At 41.2% G+C, this 19,246-nt stretch overlaps 2 protein-coding genes across 3 annotated transcripts; both read right to left on the bottom strand.

The window, feature by feature from the left end:
* Nucleotides 1-15: 15 nt before the first annotated feature.
* Nucleotides 16-8,130, bottom strand: fbxo10 (F-box protein 10). Of its 2 annotated transcripts, none has more exons than XM_049572665.1 (11): nt 7,975-8,130; nt 6,916-7,546; nt 5,936-6,760; nt 5,569-5,718; nt 5,179-5,315; nt 4,580-4,650; nt 4,291-4,443; nt 3,831-4,181; nt 3,431-3,738; nt 3,133-3,320; nt 16-2,037 (listed from the first exon to the last, which is right to left on the bottom strand). In XM_049572665.1, the coding sequence occupies exons 2-11, from the start codon at nt 7,498-7,500 to the stop codon at nt 1,857-1,859; spliced, it is 2,949 nt and encodes a 982-aa protein (XP_049428622.1). In that variant the 5' UTR covers nt 7,501-7,546; nt 7,975-8,130; the 3' UTR covers nt 16-1,856. The 2 variants fall into 2 exon arrangements, with proteins under 2 accessions (XP_049428622.1, XP_049428621.1); XM_049572664.1 differs by having other exon boundaries at nt 17-2,037; nt 3,431-3,741.
* A 6,411-nt stretch (nt 8,131-14,541) lies between these two features.
* LOC125886479 (interleukin-8-like) lies at nt 14,542-19,060 on the bottom strand. The gene is made up of 4 exons (XM_049572727.1): nt 17,892-19,060; nt 17,558-17,687; nt 16,448-16,534; nt 14,542-15,769 (listed from the first exon to the last, which is right to left on the bottom strand). The coding sequence occupies exons 1-4, from the start codon at nt 17,941-17,943 to the stop codon at nt 15,757-15,759; spliced, it is 282 nt and encodes a 93-aa protein (XP_049428684.1). The 5' UTR covers nt 17,944-19,060; the 3' UTR covers nt 14,542-15,756.
* Nucleotides 19,061-19,246: the final 186 nt, after the last annotated feature.

Raw genomic sequence — 19,246 nt, 5'->3', positions numbered from 1 at the left:
ATGCTTACTGTGCAAGATACAAAAAAAGCAGTGATGAGCTTTAAACAAATTCTAGATGAAAGAAAACATCTAGCTGATACAGTCAAACGTATAGGCACATTTGTAGACGGCACATATTGCACACTGAGCTTCATTTTTCCTGGAATGCTAACTTGTCATCCCTCAGTGAATTTCATGAAGTCAAAGAAAGGTGAGGTGCATCCCATGTTAAAAACACACAGGACATGATTCGAAAAACAGACTAACTGTAAATAGCTCTGTGCAAGAAGCAGAAGCTTAAAGGGATTGTTTGGATATTTTTTAAGTGGGGTTGTAAGAGTTAATTACCCATAGTCAGTGTATTACCCTTCACTAGATTTCAGTTGGCACACCCCCAGTTTGGAGAAGCAGACAGGAGTGCTGACATAGAAGCTCAGAAATGTACTGCTGTGAACAAGGGCAGCCGAAAAACGCATTTTAGCCACTTAGAAAAATTACCAGTTTAAATGTACACTACATTGAGAATATTTTCACCTCTTTACCTTGCCTTCAGATAGCCCCCTACCTTTGGCACTACATTTTACATCAGCTGTAAAACTTCCAGGGGATCCAGATTTCACAACTTTTCCAGACCTGGAATATTTTATTATGAAATTCCATTACTTTTCCAGGTTTTCCATGACCGTGGGAACCCTCAACATCCATATTCCTACAAATAAGTACAACTTTACTGTGCACTGTATTATGCTGCAGGTCAACTGTTTGGCTCAGACTTTCAGGAGTTTAGAGAAGAGACAACAAATAGAAGAAAATTAAAAAACTGTGATTATGACAACGGCAAAATGCTGATCACTGTGGGGACAGGACGATACAGAGGAGGAACTTTTACAAAGGGAGACTGATCGAGCCGGCAGAGAATTACAGAATGTATGAAAGTGTAGAATTACAGAAGTTCTATTGTGAAAATGTATTGCTTAAGGAGAGGGCTGTCTGACAACAAGGTGAAGTGGTGAAAATACTCTATGGCATCCACTTAAACTGATAAAGATTTTTTAGATGACTTTTTAAAATTTTGCTGCTGCCTGTTTAAAGCAGTACATAGCTTTCATGGTGATACTGTCTGCTTCTTAAAATGAAGTGTGCTCTACTGCAGATAATACACTAACAATGGACAAGCACATCACACAGCCCCACTTCAAACAATCCGAACTATCCCTTTAAGTTTAGCTTTGTTTTCTGTTTTGTTTTTCTGCTTTTTTGCATATACACTTCACACTATGACAGCTCCTTCCCTAGCTACAACCAGTCATTGAATAAAAAGTCCAACAAGGCACAGCTGTACTTTGTAGCACGGTTGAAGCTGGCATCTCTAAAGCCTTTGACTCCTGCTAGGATTTATAAAAAATGTGCACTTCCCAACCAGCGAGTCTTGGAAGCAAACTGACGAAACCAACAAAGTCTACAGCAGGTCTGTACATGAATATGAAATCCGAATGGAACAGAACACAATTAAGTTAAAGCTTCAGTATGAAAATGGTTGAATAAGACGAGGGATGATGACGGCTTCACTTCAACAGTCCATGATTGATGAGTGCACTGGCATTTAATCATAAAATTACAAAAGTCTGATTTCAGATTTACAAACTGTGCCACCCTTATGTACTGCAAGGTGGATGACCCCTTTAGTGGTTATACTCAGAGCAGCCTCTTACTTCTTTGACAGTTGCTCAACCTCAACAAGAGGCCATGATTTTGGAAGGTCTTCTTTGAGGAAGGTCAGAGTGTTCCAAATGTACGATGTACACCATTTCAAAAGCGACCAGATGCTGACCTCTTTAGAAAGTCATTCATATTGGTTTCTGAGTGCCTGCCAGCATTCACAGGATGGAACAGAACATGCTGCCACTGTGGCAACCGCTTTCTACGGTGGCGCTGATCCTGGTCGTCATGGAAATTCCAAGTCTGGAGGGATACTGGGATGAGGAGAGGCCAGAAGGGGCGCTGGCCAGCGGACGAGGTGGAGGGTTTTCCAGAACCCAAGGAGGAGCAGATGGAGAGCTACAGAATGCAAAGAGACAAACAGTAAGATGAAATGAGATGGTTTTTAGACAGAAGGATCAGAAGCAGTGCAGATGTTAAACCTGCAATAACTGATTTTTTGAAGTCATGAACACAACACTGACATATCACCCTTTTAAAATGATATGGTGAACTTGCCAACAAACGTTTATGTACACATCCAGCATTAACAGAGCAACATCATTCATTTGGAGTTGTGTTTCTGTCCAGCTGACAAATTTAAGTCCAATATTCACTCAGTTTCAGCTCAGCTTTTGGTCTGTACCAAGTCTTGTGGGGGTCTTTAGCTGGCAAATGCTCCACTATGTTGACCAGCTGGTGGCTTACTGTGTCTGTCTACCATTCTGTACTGAGTAGTTAGTGTACAGTGAGTTTTTAGAGCTTTCTTTTTTAAATGAAAACAGCTGCTTACAGCTTTTGAGAGCACTGAGTGAACCAAAGCTCTGGACCCCCAGTCAGCGGCCGCAGAGGCAACCCAAAGCCAGCCAGTGCAAAGCCCAGCTCCAGGGAACCAGACAAGACCCAACTCCCCACTGGATCAGCAAACTTTCTGTTGCTGCTGTTACACAGGTTCTGCAGCCCATCAGCCCACTGTACCACCCGGTGCTGGAAGGCTGACGGGCTACAGGTGCTGACCGAAAGTTTGTCCAGAGCTGCTGCCCACTCTCCTCCACTGTGGGGCAAAGGGACTGTGGGGCAGCTAGCTAGCTATTTCTTGTCTCATTTGTGGTCTGACATACAGAGAGAGTGAGGCAAGGAGGGGCTGAGTGAATGTCCCGCGCACAACTCTATAAATTAAGATTAAATAAAATCAGTGTATGGGAAACAGAGTTATTGTATGAAATGTGTTCATATGCCCCTGGTCATTTGGTGGGAGGGGCTTAGGAGAAAGGGGAGAACTGCAGGAGAAGAGTTCATTTTCAAATTCTGTTTTGTTTTGCCTTTTTTCAGGTTTCTGCGTACCCCAGCTTAAGTGTGTGGACACTGACAGCAGATGGAAAAGGAGAATAAGTACAGACAGTAAAACCACTGATGGTCTGAATCTCTGGCACTTTCTGTTGGTTGCCTAGTTACCTGTTATTATGCCTTAGAACACTGTTGTTGCGCAACACACAGCTTTCATTGCCAGGATCCATATGCAGCAGTGCCTTTTTGTTCCCAGGGTTACCCTGGAACAAGAGATTGTCATGGACGACACCTTTTACTGGCCCTAGCACAGCGACGCCACAGCTCTGTGCTGGCTGGACACGGTTGCGCAATACCTGAAGATAAAAATGAGAACACCATAGAAATGTATAGAATCCATGTGTTAATATTTCATGAAGATGTTATGTACAGTGTTGTAAGAGTATCACGCCTCAGTCCATCTCACCTTAACATCAGCACTGCCAGAGACTTGGATCCCGTATCCACGGTTTCCAACCACATCATTCTCCACAATCTGCCCGTTACCACTGAAACTGACTCCATGGCCGCAGTTTTTATAGATGCCGTTACCACGAAGCTCCACTCTACAGTCTTTCTCCACTGTAACACCACCTCGACCATTTTCAAGAACGCAGTTTGTAACCAGTCGGGTCAGCTGACTGCTCTGCAGCACAGCTACGCCTGTGCCACGGTTACTGTTCACAAGGTTAGCAAAAACATTCAGGGGCTCACTGCTTTTCACGTACAGACCAACTGCTGCAGAAATAAGGAAGGAAAGAGAGAGAACATTAGACACAGGAAGTGAGTGTACTTACACCATGTAATGCTCATGTAATGTCTATTACCTCCATTGTGGCTCATGCAGTTGCTCTCTACCAGGGCCACACTGATAGAACGACGGGCAGAGTGGCGCTCATCCTCACTGTCCAGATCACTCTCCCATGCAAACAGTTCCCCCTCTTCATTCAAGTTCTCCTGACCTTCTCTCCCTTCTCCTTCCACCCCCCTCCTTTCCCCGCTGCCTGCTTCACCACCAATCCCATCCTGCCCTGGCCAGTTCCCCTCCCTGGCCTCGATGTTCTCTGGATCTTTCCTGCAGAACACTGCCAACCCGTACATGCAATTATGGGTTATGTAGTTCCCCAGGAGCTGCGGGAGGCTGGATGACATAACCCACACACCACAGCCTTTGTTACCTGAGGGAACAATAGGAAGAAGAGAAATAAAACATCTGTGCCATTGTTAGTGAAGATGAAAGCAGAGGTGAGCTCTTATGTCTGCCATTATCAGGCTGAAAGTACACACAGTAGACGTGGTTTCCCTCAATGAGTCCCCGGCCTCTCTCTCCCACCACAACGCCGTCTGAGTAGCCATAACAGATGAAGTTGTTCCTCAGGATGGGGTCACCTCCTCTGCGAATGTCCACACCCCCCCACTGGTTCTCTTTGATCACATTCTCTGGAATTAAAATGTATTTATATGTGAAAAAAAATAAGGTTTCAGAACCATAACTGGTGTTTTCCTTTCTATATGCAGCAAATCAATGGGGGGAAACTAAGAACCCACATGGCGTGTTTTTGTGAAATGTTATCACCTGTTATCATCCCTCTGCCATTCTCGTTTATAGCAATCCCTGCTGCCTGACCCTGAAAGATGTGATTCCCACTAAGAAAGAGACAAAGGGAAAGAGAGTGAGGAGAGAATGTGAGTGGACCAAGAGCAAATATTGATGTCAAGGACGTTGCCATGCAGTCAACCTTGGGGGGAGCCAAATTTGCCATATAACATAACAAGGACATTAACATTTGTTGAATACACCTGTGAGCTGTGAGCTGCTAGGGTACGGCAACACCACTTAGACAAATCACATGCAAAGCTACAGTAAACCATAATACTAGAGCCAGTAGTTATAATAATGGTAACGCTTGTTTGTTTGTCTTAGCAAATGCACCCAGCATCTGTTCTTACATAATACAAAAATGCTCATATCACTCTCTTACTGTAAAATGCTAGGTTATATATAGCAGCAAAATATATATACCACTGCACTACATTGCAGCAGTCATAGTAATTGTGAAGTTGCTTGAGTGAAATTATCAAGCCATGTGACACCCCATGTGTTACATTTGAAGCAAGCCGCAGAAGGGACTACACATTCCTGTGCAAGTTAGATGTTTGTGGATTCCAGCCCACCTGACCACAGGATTTCCGCTGAAGAGAATATACACGCCCGCTTCCTTGTTGTTATAGATCTGGTTGCTCCGAATTGAACCTTTGCCATTGCCAAGGACAACAACTCCTGAACGCAAACCACTGTGTATTTTGTTGCACTGTGAAATGAAAGACAGTATGAGAGTGTAAAAATGGAGCAGAGAAGGCGATCAAACTAAGAGCTGTTTGGAGATATAACTACTGATTTTACAAGCAAATCAAATGCGAGCCTCTATACATCACTTTTATTGTGTTTCATAAATGTCTGTTTGATATAGTGGTAATCTGACAAAATCATCTCATGCATGCCAACTGACTATCAAATGTGTTTGTTTCTTCCTTGACTTCCATAGACAGTGGAGCAGCAATTACCACAATGATAGGGTTAGCCCCTTTCCGGATGTCCAGCCCTGCCTCCCCATTCGAGTGGATGTTGTTTTCTGCAATGAGGCCCTGAGCGGAGAGGCGCAGGAACACACCTGATGCACGGCACTCACACACCTCATTTCTAAGCATCACTATCTGAAGGAGATAAGGGAGAAAGAGAGGGAGCTCAAGTAGCACTCAGAACAGGAAGCCGCTGCTTAATTACTCATGATCTGAGCTGCTTCCTCGGCTTGATACATGACTGAAGAAGGTATGCAGCCTGTAAAAGTCATTGTACAAATGCAGTTTAAATGTGTTGAGATACAATTTAACACTCCATTAGTCTGAAGAATGTTATAATGATCATATTTACTGTGGAGTTCTGGATGCAGCGGACAGCATAGTTCAGCCCACGGAAAACGTTGCCCTCCAGCCGAGCTTGTCCGTAATTAGACAAATGCACGCCACCCTTTCCTTCTCTGAAGAGGCAGCGTCTGAGGATACAGCCAAGGGTGGAGGCTGCCAACATCTGAGCCTCTGGGTCCCTGTCTAGTTCCTGCTGAAAGGTGAGGGGTTCAGGGGTCACAGACGGTGGATCCGGGGAGGAGGCCGGTGGCAGAGAGCCATCTGTCCGAGGCTTGAGCAAATGGGATAGGCCATGATTGTCACAAGAGATTCTGTAATCCAATATAAGTGGGTTTTTGGTGTTGTTAGTTCCTCCTCCATCTCGGTTCTCCTCTCCGTCACTGTGGTCGCCATCACTCCAGCCGTCTTCAATCACCGTGCCCTGACACACTGCATCTACTCCAGTCCTCCTCTGCCAGTCTTCTATGCTCACATGCTCCTTTTTCATATTAGCACTTGGTGGCTGATGCCCACCTGTGGAGCCAGCCGGAGGGGCTGTGGGAGGGCTATGGTTCCCAGATGGGCCACATGAAGGGAACGTCCTGGCCAGGGCAGCCAAGTGTTTACAAGCCCAGTTCCTCTCTGACACTGGAGGACCTTCAACAGTCACAGAAGCTGTGTCACTACCAGAGAAGTCACAGCTGTCCAACAAACTGAGCACAACGCCCAGCAAGTGGGCGGAGCTGCCTTGTGAGAAGGAGCAGAAGCGAGCCTGACAGGTTCCTGGGCCACGGACTTGCAGTTGAGCCCCCTCAAAGTTGCAGTTATCGAGTTGGACGTGACCCCATGATGTCTAAAGTGAAGCAAGGAGAGAAATGTGACTGGAGTGAGATTAAGCAAGGAAGGAACAAAATAATAAATTATATGATATCTGAGGTGAGCAGTTATTCTGACCACTTGATGAGACATTACTGTATCAAGAACCATCATGACAAGCTGTTACATCACCTTGTAGACCACAGTGGAGAACCAGGGTGGCATGAACACCAGATTACACAGCCTGGCAGTAGGGCACTGCTGCTCCATACACACCAGGAGGGCCACCTCGCCCAATCGACCCAGCCCAACCAGCTCCACAGGCACCTTCAGCGCCACTTCAGCCTGCTCTTCATACACCCCTGGATGGAGAACTACACGATCATATGGCCCCGCCACCCCAAGGGCACCACGTAGGGTCTCAAACTCACATCCAGCCCCTACATGCCAAACCCTGCGGTCTTTTCTACGACGGAAAAAGAGGAGGCAGGCAGAGGACTGGAGCTCTGGCCCATTTTGAGTCCAGGTGCGGGTGGACAGGGCGTGCTGCTTCAGGGCCTCTCTCCAGGACGGGGGCTCCATATGGGGCTGACTGGGCCAATTGGGATGTCTGCATTCGGGGCAGCCTAAGCAGAGCTGTCTCCAGCGGGTGTTGTCTAGAGAGAGGATGAGCTCCCGCCAGGCGCGGCACACCTGACAGCAGCGGCCCAGGTCAGGGAGCGGAAGATAGGCCAAGATAACTCTCCACAGCTCCACGGGGAGGCTGCCCACCTCCATGGCAGCAGAGACACCGGCTGGGGAGCACCGCGACGGGAGGGGGCACCTGGAAACAGTCAGTCACAAGCACACATGCACGCGCAGTTTAGGCAACAGGAAACCGCGAGCGTCGACCGTTACCCAACAATAACACACAACTGAGCTCGTAAATGACCACACAGATAAACAGTCAATGCTACAGGGACCAGCCATTACTGTAACTAGCTAAACTGTGTTAATTTAGCAAGAAACAACACGTAGCAAACCAGACATGACGGAAATGACGCCGCGAATTCTGTAACCTTATTTTTACTTTAGGTGTCTCCTATCTTCACCTGTACGTACAATACTGTGTTTAAAGTTTGCTACAATTAATAACGGTTAGCTAGCGAGGCAACTTCACGCTAGCTATTTCCAAACCTTGTGTAACTAACGTTAGCCACAACATCAACAAACACATGAAAGCATCGTATACGCCATAAATTAAAGCCTTACCTTTTACCACTTTGCCATAGTTAGATGAATCAACACATGTCTGCTGGATATTTAGATAATATCTCTGGCGTTACATGTCTTTCCTCACTGCTTCCAGAGTTCATAACAGCCCATGACTGCAGATGTGCCATCGAAATGGAGTTCAGACGATTGCTTCCAGTTTACGGCAAGAAACAAACAGAGGTGGTCCATCTTCCGCTTCCCAAAAGTGGGCGTGCACCTCATGGAAGGAGACTGCTGTTTGGTTAACATCGTTGTTATCCTCAGTCGTCTGTCATACATGTGTGGTTGAAGCTGATGCTACAGAGAGCGGGTGGCGCGTTAGTCCAACCCCATCTTGCTTCTCACATCTCTGCCTCCAGCCTCACCCTGGTAAAGTATTACTACAGAGCCTTTCATAATTTCACACCATTGTGGGGATCTGATTACTAATCATTTAGATCCTCTACTTGCCGAAAGATATTGTAGTCAAGCTCACACTCACTGTCAAAACATTATCAACCGACAGTTAGAAAGAATGAACCATAAAATGTGTGTGTCTACCCTGTCACTGACATGTAGGCTACTTGAGAGAAACCAGAAACCAGAAACCAGAGTAGCGACATAAGTTATAGTTAGTACTAATAAACCACCCTGATGTTTTTTCCAAACTTCAGAAACAAAGTTAGCCAGCCCTACAGACATTAAGATTAAACAACGATTACATTCTGTCATCGTCAGTGCACTGAAATGTTTCTGGATTTCGAACAGAAATTTCATTAAGTGCAGATATTCTTATCTTATCATATTAAGGACAGTACAGACGAAAATTAGTTAATTAATTCTCAACTTCTCCTGATTCCCATAATTCACACAACCTGTTGTCCCGTTGGATGTTTTTAAATCTGCCAACTTCAAGGGCCAGCGGAAAGATTCTTGTGTGCAACTTATTTACCTTTGACTCCTTGATGAGTTTGCTATAGCTAACATCAATATATATAACAACATATAACATCAGTGCAATTATTGTGCTTGATTTGTATATATTTCTCTGTAATTTTGGTTTTAACAAGATATCTGTAACCATTTTTCCTCAAATCTAGCAAGTAACTTTTCTTCTGATTGTGTTCATGCATCCATATATTGTACGTCAGCTTCTTCAAAAACACCATGAAGCTCTGTAACACCATGAAGCTCTGTAACAATTCAGGAATTGTTTGAACATTTTTAAAGGACTTGCTGTATGTGTGTTGAGAAGGGCTGGGACAAGCAACAAAATGATCACTATCATCAAAACCCAGGTAAGACCTCAGGAGACAGGTGTCTGATCTTGTATTTTTTTCCTTCTAATAACTGACATGGATTCTGAGAATATAGTGTCAGTAATCTTTATTCATTGTGTCACTGCCTTTGTGCAAACTTCAGCACACATAGCAGCACAACTATGTATTTATACTTTGTGCTGTTCTGAAACATTTATTGTATCTTACTGTAATAGTGTGAACATGTTCAGATGCATCCAGTGAGTGGTTGTGGAGAAAGCCCTTGTTTTACATACAGTGCAATCTGCTGTTGTTTATTCCTCCTCCCTCTCTTACAGGAGGACTTTGGCAAGGCTCTGAAGGATGCAGGAGACCAGCTGGTGGTGGCAGCTTTTACATCCCAGTGGTGTCCACCCAGCAAAATGACTGAACCTATCTCCAAAGTAGGTTTTTACTTGCAGCTGTAGCCCAAATATCTAACTTTGCCAGACTTGTTCTGACTAGGTTTTGAAGGTAAAATTTTACTTCAGCTGCTCCTGAGCACAAGATGACCATACATCAGTGATTTTACAGATACTGTGTAGCTTAGTAAACAAGGTTTGGACTCAAAAGGAGAACGGTGGTCAAATAGTCAGTTCCTATAAACTTTGTCTTGACCTTGATGGAAATGTCATGAGGTCAAGGAAAGATATGAAGGAGAATTCATGAGGTCTTAGGAAAAGACAACTGCAGTGCTAAGAGAATCCGACTACACTTACCCATTTATGCAGCGGTGGATGTTTTTTGATGAGAGTCACTTTCAATGTTGCTGCTGCAAGGAACTGTGGAACGGCATTATCTCCTTTACTTTTGTAAAGGATGATCCAATGTACCCTATGCTAAAGGAGATAACAAAGGAAGCACTGAAGCACCTTAGCATTTAGAGAATTTGACCAGCTCTTATCATGGCTGCCACTTAAAGACTTCATTTCATTCAGATAGGAACCTTCCCAAGCAAAAAAGACATCTCAACCTGTCACTAAGATTGACAGGTTGAGAGCATGGGTTGGTATCTCAGGGACTACCCTCCAGTGGTTTTCTTCATACTTTTCTTTCAGAAATGTTGTTGTGTCTGCTGATGGCTTTGTCTCCTCTCAATCATCATCCATGTGTGGGGTGCCACAGGGCTCTATTGTAGGACCACTTTTATTTTGTCATATCAACACATTATCAAACAGCATGGTATTTTATTTCATTGTTGCACAAATGACACTCAGCTGTACTTGTCCTGCAAACCTTCTGAAGGAGCTTAATTATCATCACTGCATTATTGCCTTGCCATGGTTAAGGATTGGATGGCTGTAAAAGTTCTTCAGTTAAACTCCTCTAAAATGGAAAACCCTATTGTAGGCCCTCAACACACTTGAGGACAAGATCTGCCTGCACTTGGAGCTCTAGCTCAACATCTTGTTCCTTCAGAACCTTGAGATTGTTTTTGATAACAACCTCAGTCTCGAGTCCCATGTAAATAGGCTAGCCCAGTTGTGTTTTTTCCATTTGAGAAATATTGCTACAATTAGATTTTTTATTAAATTTAATGAACCTCAAAGAGTTATCCTTAACCAAAACATGACTCAAGGGTGTCCAAATTGCAGCTGCCAGACTTTTAACTAAATCACATAAGCATGGTCATATCTCCTCTTATTTAGCTTGCCCTTTACTGACTGCCTGTCTGTTTTAGAACTGATTTTAAAATGTTAGTCTTGACTTTTAAGGCCTTCCATTGTATGGCACCGAGCTACCTGGCTGAGCTTATAAATCATTACTCATCATCCCGTAACCTGAGGTCTTCTGATAAGGGTGACAGAGAGTTTGCTTTTAGGGCTCCAACCCTTTGGAATAGCTCACCTGAGGAACTTAGACAAGAGAATTCACTGTCCTCTTTTAAATTGTCTCTTTAAACTCACCTCTACCATCTGGCTTTTTCTTAATTTTTCTTAATATATTTTTTTTTCATCTGTTTCCTATGTCATCTGTTCTTTTATGTGCGCTTTTACTTGCTGACAATGAATTTGAGCTTAATTGTTTTCGGCTTTCTTTTATCCGTCCATGTGTGTGAAGCACTTTATAATGGTTGTTTTAAAAGGTGCTGTAATAATAATAATAATAATAATTATAATAATTATTATAATAATTATAATACTAAACTATTAATTAATTATTAGTTATTATTTCAACAGGCAAACAATAGCAGGCAGAGACAAAAAGTGGACCACAATGGCAGGGAACGAAGGGAAAGGCCTGGTATAAATAGCTAACTACTAAGCTTATAACCAAATGGAAAACAGGCGTGCAAGTGGGCATGGGAGTCAGGTGATGGTGACACTCAGGAGTTGCTGCATCTGAAATGAAAGTTGTTGCTAGGCAAGAATTAAGAGCTAGCTGACATTGGAAGGTACTTTATATTTTGTTAACTCAATATAAACTAGAATTTCAAGGCACTCTTAATTTTACTCCTTTATCTGCCTTCCATTCTACAATAGAATTGATTTCTTTTCTTTGGAATAATTGCCATTCTTTGTTTTTGCCCCCAAGGGAATGTTAGAGAAGGTAGATGTTGATGATGTTCATCTCTCTGGTTTCAATAATCCTAATAACTTCTTTTTCCTTTTCTCCCCAGCATGTGGATGGACTTGCTGGAGGTAATATCTCATAGCTACAGGAGAAGTTGGTAAATTTGAAATGAACTGCAGTATTTAGTTAGTATGTTTGGAAATTCTGGGATTCTCACTTGAATATAAAATAATATGGTTTAGTAAAGATGTACGCATTGGTGGTCTGACATAGTTACAGTAAAAAAAGTGGGTGAAACGTGGACTAGGTTTTAAGTAAACTATAAGCTTTGCAGTAGATAAATGACAGCTCGAAGCATCAATGGGATGACTTTAATGATTCTAACTATTTCTATCATAGATATTAAATGGAAATAGATAATACCAATCCAGTTCAGTTTCTTTTAAATAAACAACATCACAACTAAACAGTGCCGTTTGCCAGAAACAACACCACTTATGAACTGAGATTGCTTCGCTGATAGCTGGATCGGGAACAGCATTGAGCTGTTGCTGTTGGCTTGTTGTTTCACTTTTCATGATTAGGTACACCTGTTTTCCTTGTAAGTGATGAAAGACTGTTTAATTTTAGGGTAATGTTCCACTAAAGTCATGCAATGTCAGCTGCTAATGAGGGATGAAGGAGTGTATTACAGCCACACAAAAACATTATAGTCCTGATGGTGTACATCTTTGTCCAAGAGGTGGCGGTGTCCTGCCACTGAGAATTTTAATCTGATGCCGCCGGTACCCTGTTCTACATAATACAACCAGGGAAACCTTGTTTAAAATGTTGTATACCAAATTGTATTTTCAGGACATTTAATTGTATTTACACCATCACAAACAGAAAAAACCCTAAAAACTAAGCAGAAGAGAGTGGAGAGGCCAATGTTTTTGTCTCTATGATGCAGGACCTACAAAATGTGAAGGGGCTGAGATGTGTTTGTTGAGACAGTGCTCTTCAAGAAAGACCTTTAAGGGAAAAAAATTCTCTGAAAACAGCATTTGGTGAGTTACTGTGTGTGCCCTTTCAAGAGACAACATCAGAGATCATGTCTGACCTCTAGGTGAGATTAATGTGGAGTCTAGTCTGAAAATGTCACGTTTAATCAAATTGAACATATTGTGTTTGGTTTCCATTTACAGAGTTTTATCATTATTGTTGATGTGACTTGGTTTGCACAAAGAGCCTAGTTGGATATTTGGATATGTGGCATAATAAATTCAAAGATAGAAAAATGTGACACTGGGCAACATTTAAAATACTGTATAAAAAAGTCTACATTATGTTATGTTTTTCAACATCATTTCTTTTTATTGCTAGATGTTCTACAAAACCAGAGAAAAATCAACTGTTTTGACAAAATCTTGGATTTGAATCATGACTTAAAACATGAAGTGGTAACACTTTATATTAAGGTACACATGCTCATTATTAACTAGTGCATGTTCATAGCATATTGGTTCTTTATCAGTCATATGAAGCACTTAATAATGTCTTATTTTGCCCTACCACTTTCTACAACTAGGCCATTAATTAAGACTTTCCCCCCAATAACCTCCCAATTACTGCTTATTGATGGGAAGTAAGGAAGTTGCTGTACATTTACAAGTACAGTCTCCATATGCTTTGCTCAGTATGGGCCTTATAAGGTGGTAGTGTCACCTTTTCCCTTAATAACATTCAATAAATATGGTCGTTAATGCTTTCTATTAAGGTCATAGCTGTGGCTAAGGAGGTAGAGCGGGTTGTCCACTTATCAGAAAATCGACAGTTCAATCCCCGGCTCTTCCAGTATGCATGCTGAAGTATCCTTGGGCAAGATTTTGAGACCCAATTTGCTGAGTGTGTATGCAGCAGGTGACACCTTGTGTGGTAGCCACAGGCACCAGTATGTAAATGTGTGTGAATGGGTGAATGTGATAAGTAGTGTAAAGGTGCTTTGAGTGGTCGAAAGACTAGAAGGGGATCATACAAATGCACATCCATTTACCATATCACGCATTATAAGCAAATTCATAAGACATTATAATGCATTTATAAGGCTCTTTATAAATGCTTAATAATCCCCCAAAACACAAAGAAGTGTAAAGTCAACAGAGAAAATTAAACATTTTTCCACGGAAAGATGACACATTTGCATGTGCCTTATTTGTATGTTGTTTTGTTTTTTGTTTGTTTGTTTAGCTTTTTTGCGTTTTTTTTATAACATGTTCGATGTGAAAAGCAAATTGACTGACCAGCCAGTATTCCAAAACTGGAAAATAAAGATGGCTTTGATAATTGCTGTTTTTATGTGCAGCCAGCAGATACAGCTCATAAATCCTCATAACTGTATAATAGTATCATACAGTTGCTATATACAGTCACTTCACTTAAAGCTCACAAAGCCCTACCATAGTGTATTATTGTTTATAAGACATTATTCAGTTTCAGAAACTTAGAATGTGTACTGTTCTGATATATTAGAGCAGTTGTCCATGTATCTTTGTAAGTGGCTGAAGTGATGGTAGTTATAATGTGCTTTAACACAGGACTCAGATTCTACTTTCAAACACTGTTGCCACTTTGGTATGGAGATATGAAGCATGATGGATGCTGAATTTATTATAGTCCACCACTATATTTACAAACATTTATAAAGTCTTCTGAACATGCTTGCATTACAGACATGACCTTCAAGGAAAGTGTTACTTTATGGTTTATTCTTCTTTATTCTCATTCAGTGGTAGAGTAACAAACGCAGCACACATTTTTTTTCCAAACATATCAAACAATGTTATGCCCTATCATGTAATTGCAGTAGTATTGTGCTATCAAAGATTTACCAAAAGTGAAGAGGAAGCAACTTCAGAATAGGGAACATGTGGGTTCATAAGTGTCAGACTGCTAGTGAATTAGTTGTGAGCGAGACCTCACTCAAGAATAGGCAACACATTCTGAGTAAGAAAGACTTATTTGGACAGTTTTAACACCTATAGTTTTTTGTTTTGTATATTAGAATATATCATATTTATTAAATCTCATTAATGGAGAATGACTGGCCCATACTGAGTAAAGCACGTTGAGGTTGTAATTCATGTACAACAACTTTCTTACTTCCCCTCAAATAGCAGTAATAAGGAGGTTATTGAGGAAAAACGCTTACTAGAAACTCTGGCCTAGTAGTTGTCAGATATGGTAATGCAGAATAAGGCATTAATAAGTGCTTGATAATGACTAATAAAGGCCAATATGTTACTGATATGCATGCTCATAAGAAACTAGTTAATGGTGCATGTGTGTACCTTAATATAAAGTGTAACCAATATAATGACTGAGAGAGACATTAACAGATTATTGGTTTATAATTAATGCTACAATGTATTCAAAAAATTTGTCTTAATCTGAAAATGTATATGCGTGTTTTTTGAAGACATGCATACATTTGATTTTGATGATTAGAAATAACTATTGTATATAATCTATAATCTGCGAATAGAAAACTTGCAAACAAAGCTGATACATAAAACACATCATACACTGACACCACACTTGAATTTCATTCTGTCCTGCAGTCTGCTCAACAAACCAATATACTAATTATATTGTGCATTTACCCTACAGTTTAAAAAAAAATACATTTAATATACAATTTGAAATACAATTCTTTTAATTGCTTACAAAAATAGCTCTTATAAAGTGAGTAGACATACAATGTTTAACGTATTGCTCAAAACCTAGATTTGTGTCACCACACCTTTATTTGTTGCTGACACAGGAAATGGAAAAGTTGGGTAGATGGTCAACCTTGCAGCTGCCACTTGAAGCTTTCCCATTAAAAAACATTTTCTCTCTGTGCTCTGTTAGTGCAATCCATGTTTCCACCTTGAGCTTCAGTGGTGATGAAGATGTATCCAAAAGGTTCTTCTCTCCCTCTTAGCCAAATCTGTAAAGGGTTTGTTTTTCAAGATGTCTGCCTACAGAGAAAAAAAGTACGTTATAGAGTAGACAATCATCTATACTCATACTGAATATGGAATTGGTGGCAGATGATTATTTGCTCACTATATGATCACAATGACATTAATTCAAAATATGAAATTGCTGAATTGATTAAAAAAAACACAACGTAAAAACGCAAATTCAACAAACAAACAAGCAACTAATTCAATACCATGGCTTCAAATGGAATTTAATCATTTCAACTTTGCTTTTATTTCCTAAGTTAGAGGAAGTTTTTATGAATAAGACTGGGACTTTTCCTCAGTTGGTGTCTGTGAGGAAGCTGCCGCCACTTGTTTTCAACACACTGAGCCACTTAGTGACTAATAGTTAACCACCTTCCTGGAAAGTTGAATGTTAAGCAAAAGTGACTTAAGGGGACTTAAATTCAGCAACATCCTCATCTTTCCCTGATCTGTGACTAACCATGTAAACAACGAATAACTTACTGAATAAAAGGCATAAAAAAAAGTTGCCTTTGGGTCAACACTAAACCAATAAAATCCCCTTGTGTACGTACATGCCAGAGACTGTGCTGTCATATTGCTATCATCTGTGTACCACATGAATAATCTAAATTCCTCTGTTTCATATGAGGTCTGTTCTCATCTAATCTATCCACATTCACAAAAATAGAGTAAAGATATACTTACCTAGTCTGTGTCTTTTTAAGCACTTTTTTGACCCAAGGAGCATCAGGGTCCAGACAAATCTTTTGCCCATCCTTTTTAAGAGTGGCACTGCAGGATCAAAGACAGGTCAGAGTCATCAGCTGCAGGAATATTCCCCTTAAGACCTAGTTATTTTACACCTGACCCATTAAAGGGATAGTTCAGATTTTTTTGGAGTTGTATGAGGTATTTATCCATAGTCAGTGTATTGCAAACAGTAGATGTCAGTTGCTATGCCCCCGTTTTGAAGAAGCAGGTTGGAATCTGACATGAAAGCTAAGCAATGTACTGTTGTGGAGGGGTCAGCAACTACATGTAATTTAGCCACCTAAAAAGCCCCTAAAAAAAATCAGTATCAGTCTAATTGGACGCTATATTGAGAATATTTTCATCGCTTTACTTTGCTGTCACGCAGCGATTTCCAACTGGAAAATGAAGCCAGACACCATTGAGAAAAACGGTGATTTAACGTTAGTGAACACAGGAGCCGCTGGTCTATGCCACCTCGATCCGTTACTTTGTTTGTGTTATTGTGTGACTTTGGCTATTAAAAGGGGTTGTGTGGATTCAAAAAAGTCACACATTAACACAAACAAACTAACTGATCAAAGCAGCAGTAGACCAGCAGCTCTCGTGTTTGGCGAGCTAAAATGACTGTTTTTGTCAATAGAGTCTGGCTGCTTTTACCAGAGCATGGATGTGGAACTGAAGCCGTTAATGACTTCCCCACTGGAATGGGCTGTCTGATTAAATGGTAAGGTGCTGAAAATGCTCTCAATATAGCGTACATTTACACTGATATTGATTTTCTTTTTAGGTAGGTAGCTAAAATTTGTTTTGGTGCTGGCCCCCATCCATAGCTGTACATTGCTTAGTCTCTGTGTTGGACTTTAGCGTGCTTCTCCAAACTAGGGACCTAGCAACGGACATCTACTGTATGTAATGCACTGGCTATGGATGAATACCCCGTACAACCCAACTTTAAAAAAAAAAAAAAAGGAATGTCCCTTTAAGACACAGATAAACACCTCAGACATGCTTTGTGAGTACAGATTAACAGAACAACTGTTGAACTTTGGCCCCAGCACTCACATAATCTCAGTGTCCTTGCAGTGGGAGCTGGGCGGGTTCACCTCCACCTGTCCTATGTAACGACCAATGGGCTTTCTCTCCTTGCTGAGGCATCGACATCTCTGGACCAGTGGATGATCCAGACTTTTACCTGGGGTTGTAAGAGGTCAGAGAAGGATGTCAATTATCTGGACAGAAACAAGGCAAAGCAAACTGCTGATTGCTAAATGCAGATCTCAAACAGGCACTTGACCCAAATCACAGAGTGCATGGATGCTGGCAGCAAAGAGAGCGAGGCATTCATACTGGGACGAAACTATTCCGATTTAAAAAGCAAATGACAGATTAGACTCACCCTCAGGGATTGTCAGGAGAACCAGGAGTGCCACAATAGTAATGATAGACATATTTGCTCTGAAGCTGAAGTCAGAGACACAATCTAATTCATAAGAAACGGTATTAGTCAGTAGACTGCAAACATTAAAGCTCAGCTGTTCCCTCTGCAGTTGTTTCTACTCTTATACCATTTGTCCCTCCCCTTATTTCAAGGAACCAATCTTTTTTTCATTAGCAGTACCGGAGAGAAAAGAAGGATGCATTAGTTTTGGAGTAAAGAACTACGTTTAGTATTGTTTCCCATAAGAAAAAAAATCTCATTAATTAGTGGTTATTTAGATTCATAGGATTCAGCTTTTTTTTCATGCTTTGTTTTTTTCAGGAAGTATTTTATATATGATATTTACTGGAACTCACTGCACTGGTTCCAGTTAACAAGCCTGTGTGAAATTTTAAGTTGCTGTTTTTCAAGAAAACAAAGAGAACAGTTTTCCTGCAAAAACAGATTTCCTATGAAAAGGTCAGGTCACTTAGCAGCAATCTGAAATTTGCATGTTTGTGTCAAGCAGACTACTAGTATTTCTCTACTGTACCCCACAGCAAGCCTGGGAAACTTTTTTTTATGGTTTTAATTTCCAACTACTATTAACACTGGCTCTGTGTTGTTGCAGCTGCAGCCACTTAGCAGGAAGTTATCTGCAATCTGATTACTTGTGCCAAAGTGACTAACTGTGATTGTCTTCTCTGTCTCCATTGTGTCTGAGCATTTTGAAATACCCTGCTCTGATTTGTAACCTCAAAAAGCCTTGCAACATCCCAGAGCAACTTTGCTTTTGTTCTTCCTTAAGCAAACACATAAAAGTAACAGATTATTTTCTGGGAATAACAACATGTAGATAATGGGTACAATCCTATAAAAGAAAAAGAATAAAAGATTTGAGTTATTACTTTCAATGCAAATATATGCTGTGTAACACAAAAGCTAAAAACAATAATACTTATGTGCTGCACATGCAAGAGTAAGGTTGAGAGCATTTGTGCATATCATCATATCTCTGTCATATAGGTGTAAGTTATGACAAGCCTGCAAACTTGTCCTAGCATGATGTTAAATGTCAGAGAGACACGGTTACACACATGTGGAATGTAAACTCCTGCAGGGCTTCCCACCCACAGATAGATCAGATAGATTCCCCCAATAGGGGGGGGGGGCAATCAACCTTCAACCTCTAGCTGTTTGTAAATCTAAAAACTCCGTGATATTTCCTGGAATCCCCAGAGGCTGACTGCATCTTAGTTCCTTCTGTATCATCAATATTTACAATAGCGCAGCTGAAACTTATTGTTTGCTTTTGTATACATATTTCAGTGGAG

The sequence above is a fragment of the Epinephelus fuscoguttatus genome, linkage group LG3, assembly GCF_011397635.1.
Source record: "Epinephelus fuscoguttatus linkage group LG3, E.fuscoguttatus.final_Chr_v1".
NCBI lineage: Eukaryota > Metazoa > Chordata > Actinopteri > Perciformes > Serranidae > Epinephelus > Epinephelus fuscoguttatus.
Note: the sequence above shows the minus strand (reverse complement) of the source record. Positions and strands in the feature narration are given on the sequence as shown.

Excerpts from the sequence above, each read along its gene's own strand:
- fbxo10 (XM_049572664.1), bottom strand. The coding sequence starts at position 7,500 with ATGGAGGTGGGCAGCCTCCCCGTGGAGCTGTGGAGAGTTATCTTGGCC. Across the intron at positions 5,719-5,935 it reads GCTGCATCCAGAACTCCACA|ATAGTGATGCTTAGAAATGA; the intron begins GTAAATATGATC and ends TATCTCCTTCAG. Across the intron at positions 4,651-5,178 it reads AGCGGAAATCCTGTGGTCAG|TGGGAATCACATCTTTCAGG; the intron begins GTGGGCTGGAAT and ends TCTCTTTCTTAG.
- LOC125886479 (XM_049572727.1), bottom strand. The coding sequence starts at position 17,943 with ATGTCTATCATTACTATTGTGGCACTCCTGGTTCTCCTGACAATCCCT. Across the intron at positions 17,688-17,891 it reads TCTCCTGACAATCCCTGAGG|GTAAAAGTCTGGATCATCCA; the intron begins GTGAGTCTAATC and ends TTACAACCCCAG. Across the intron at positions 16,535-17,557 it reads TGCAAGGACACTGAGATTAT|TGCCACTCTTAAAAAGGATG; the intron begins GTGAGTGCTGGG and ends TTGATCCTGCAG.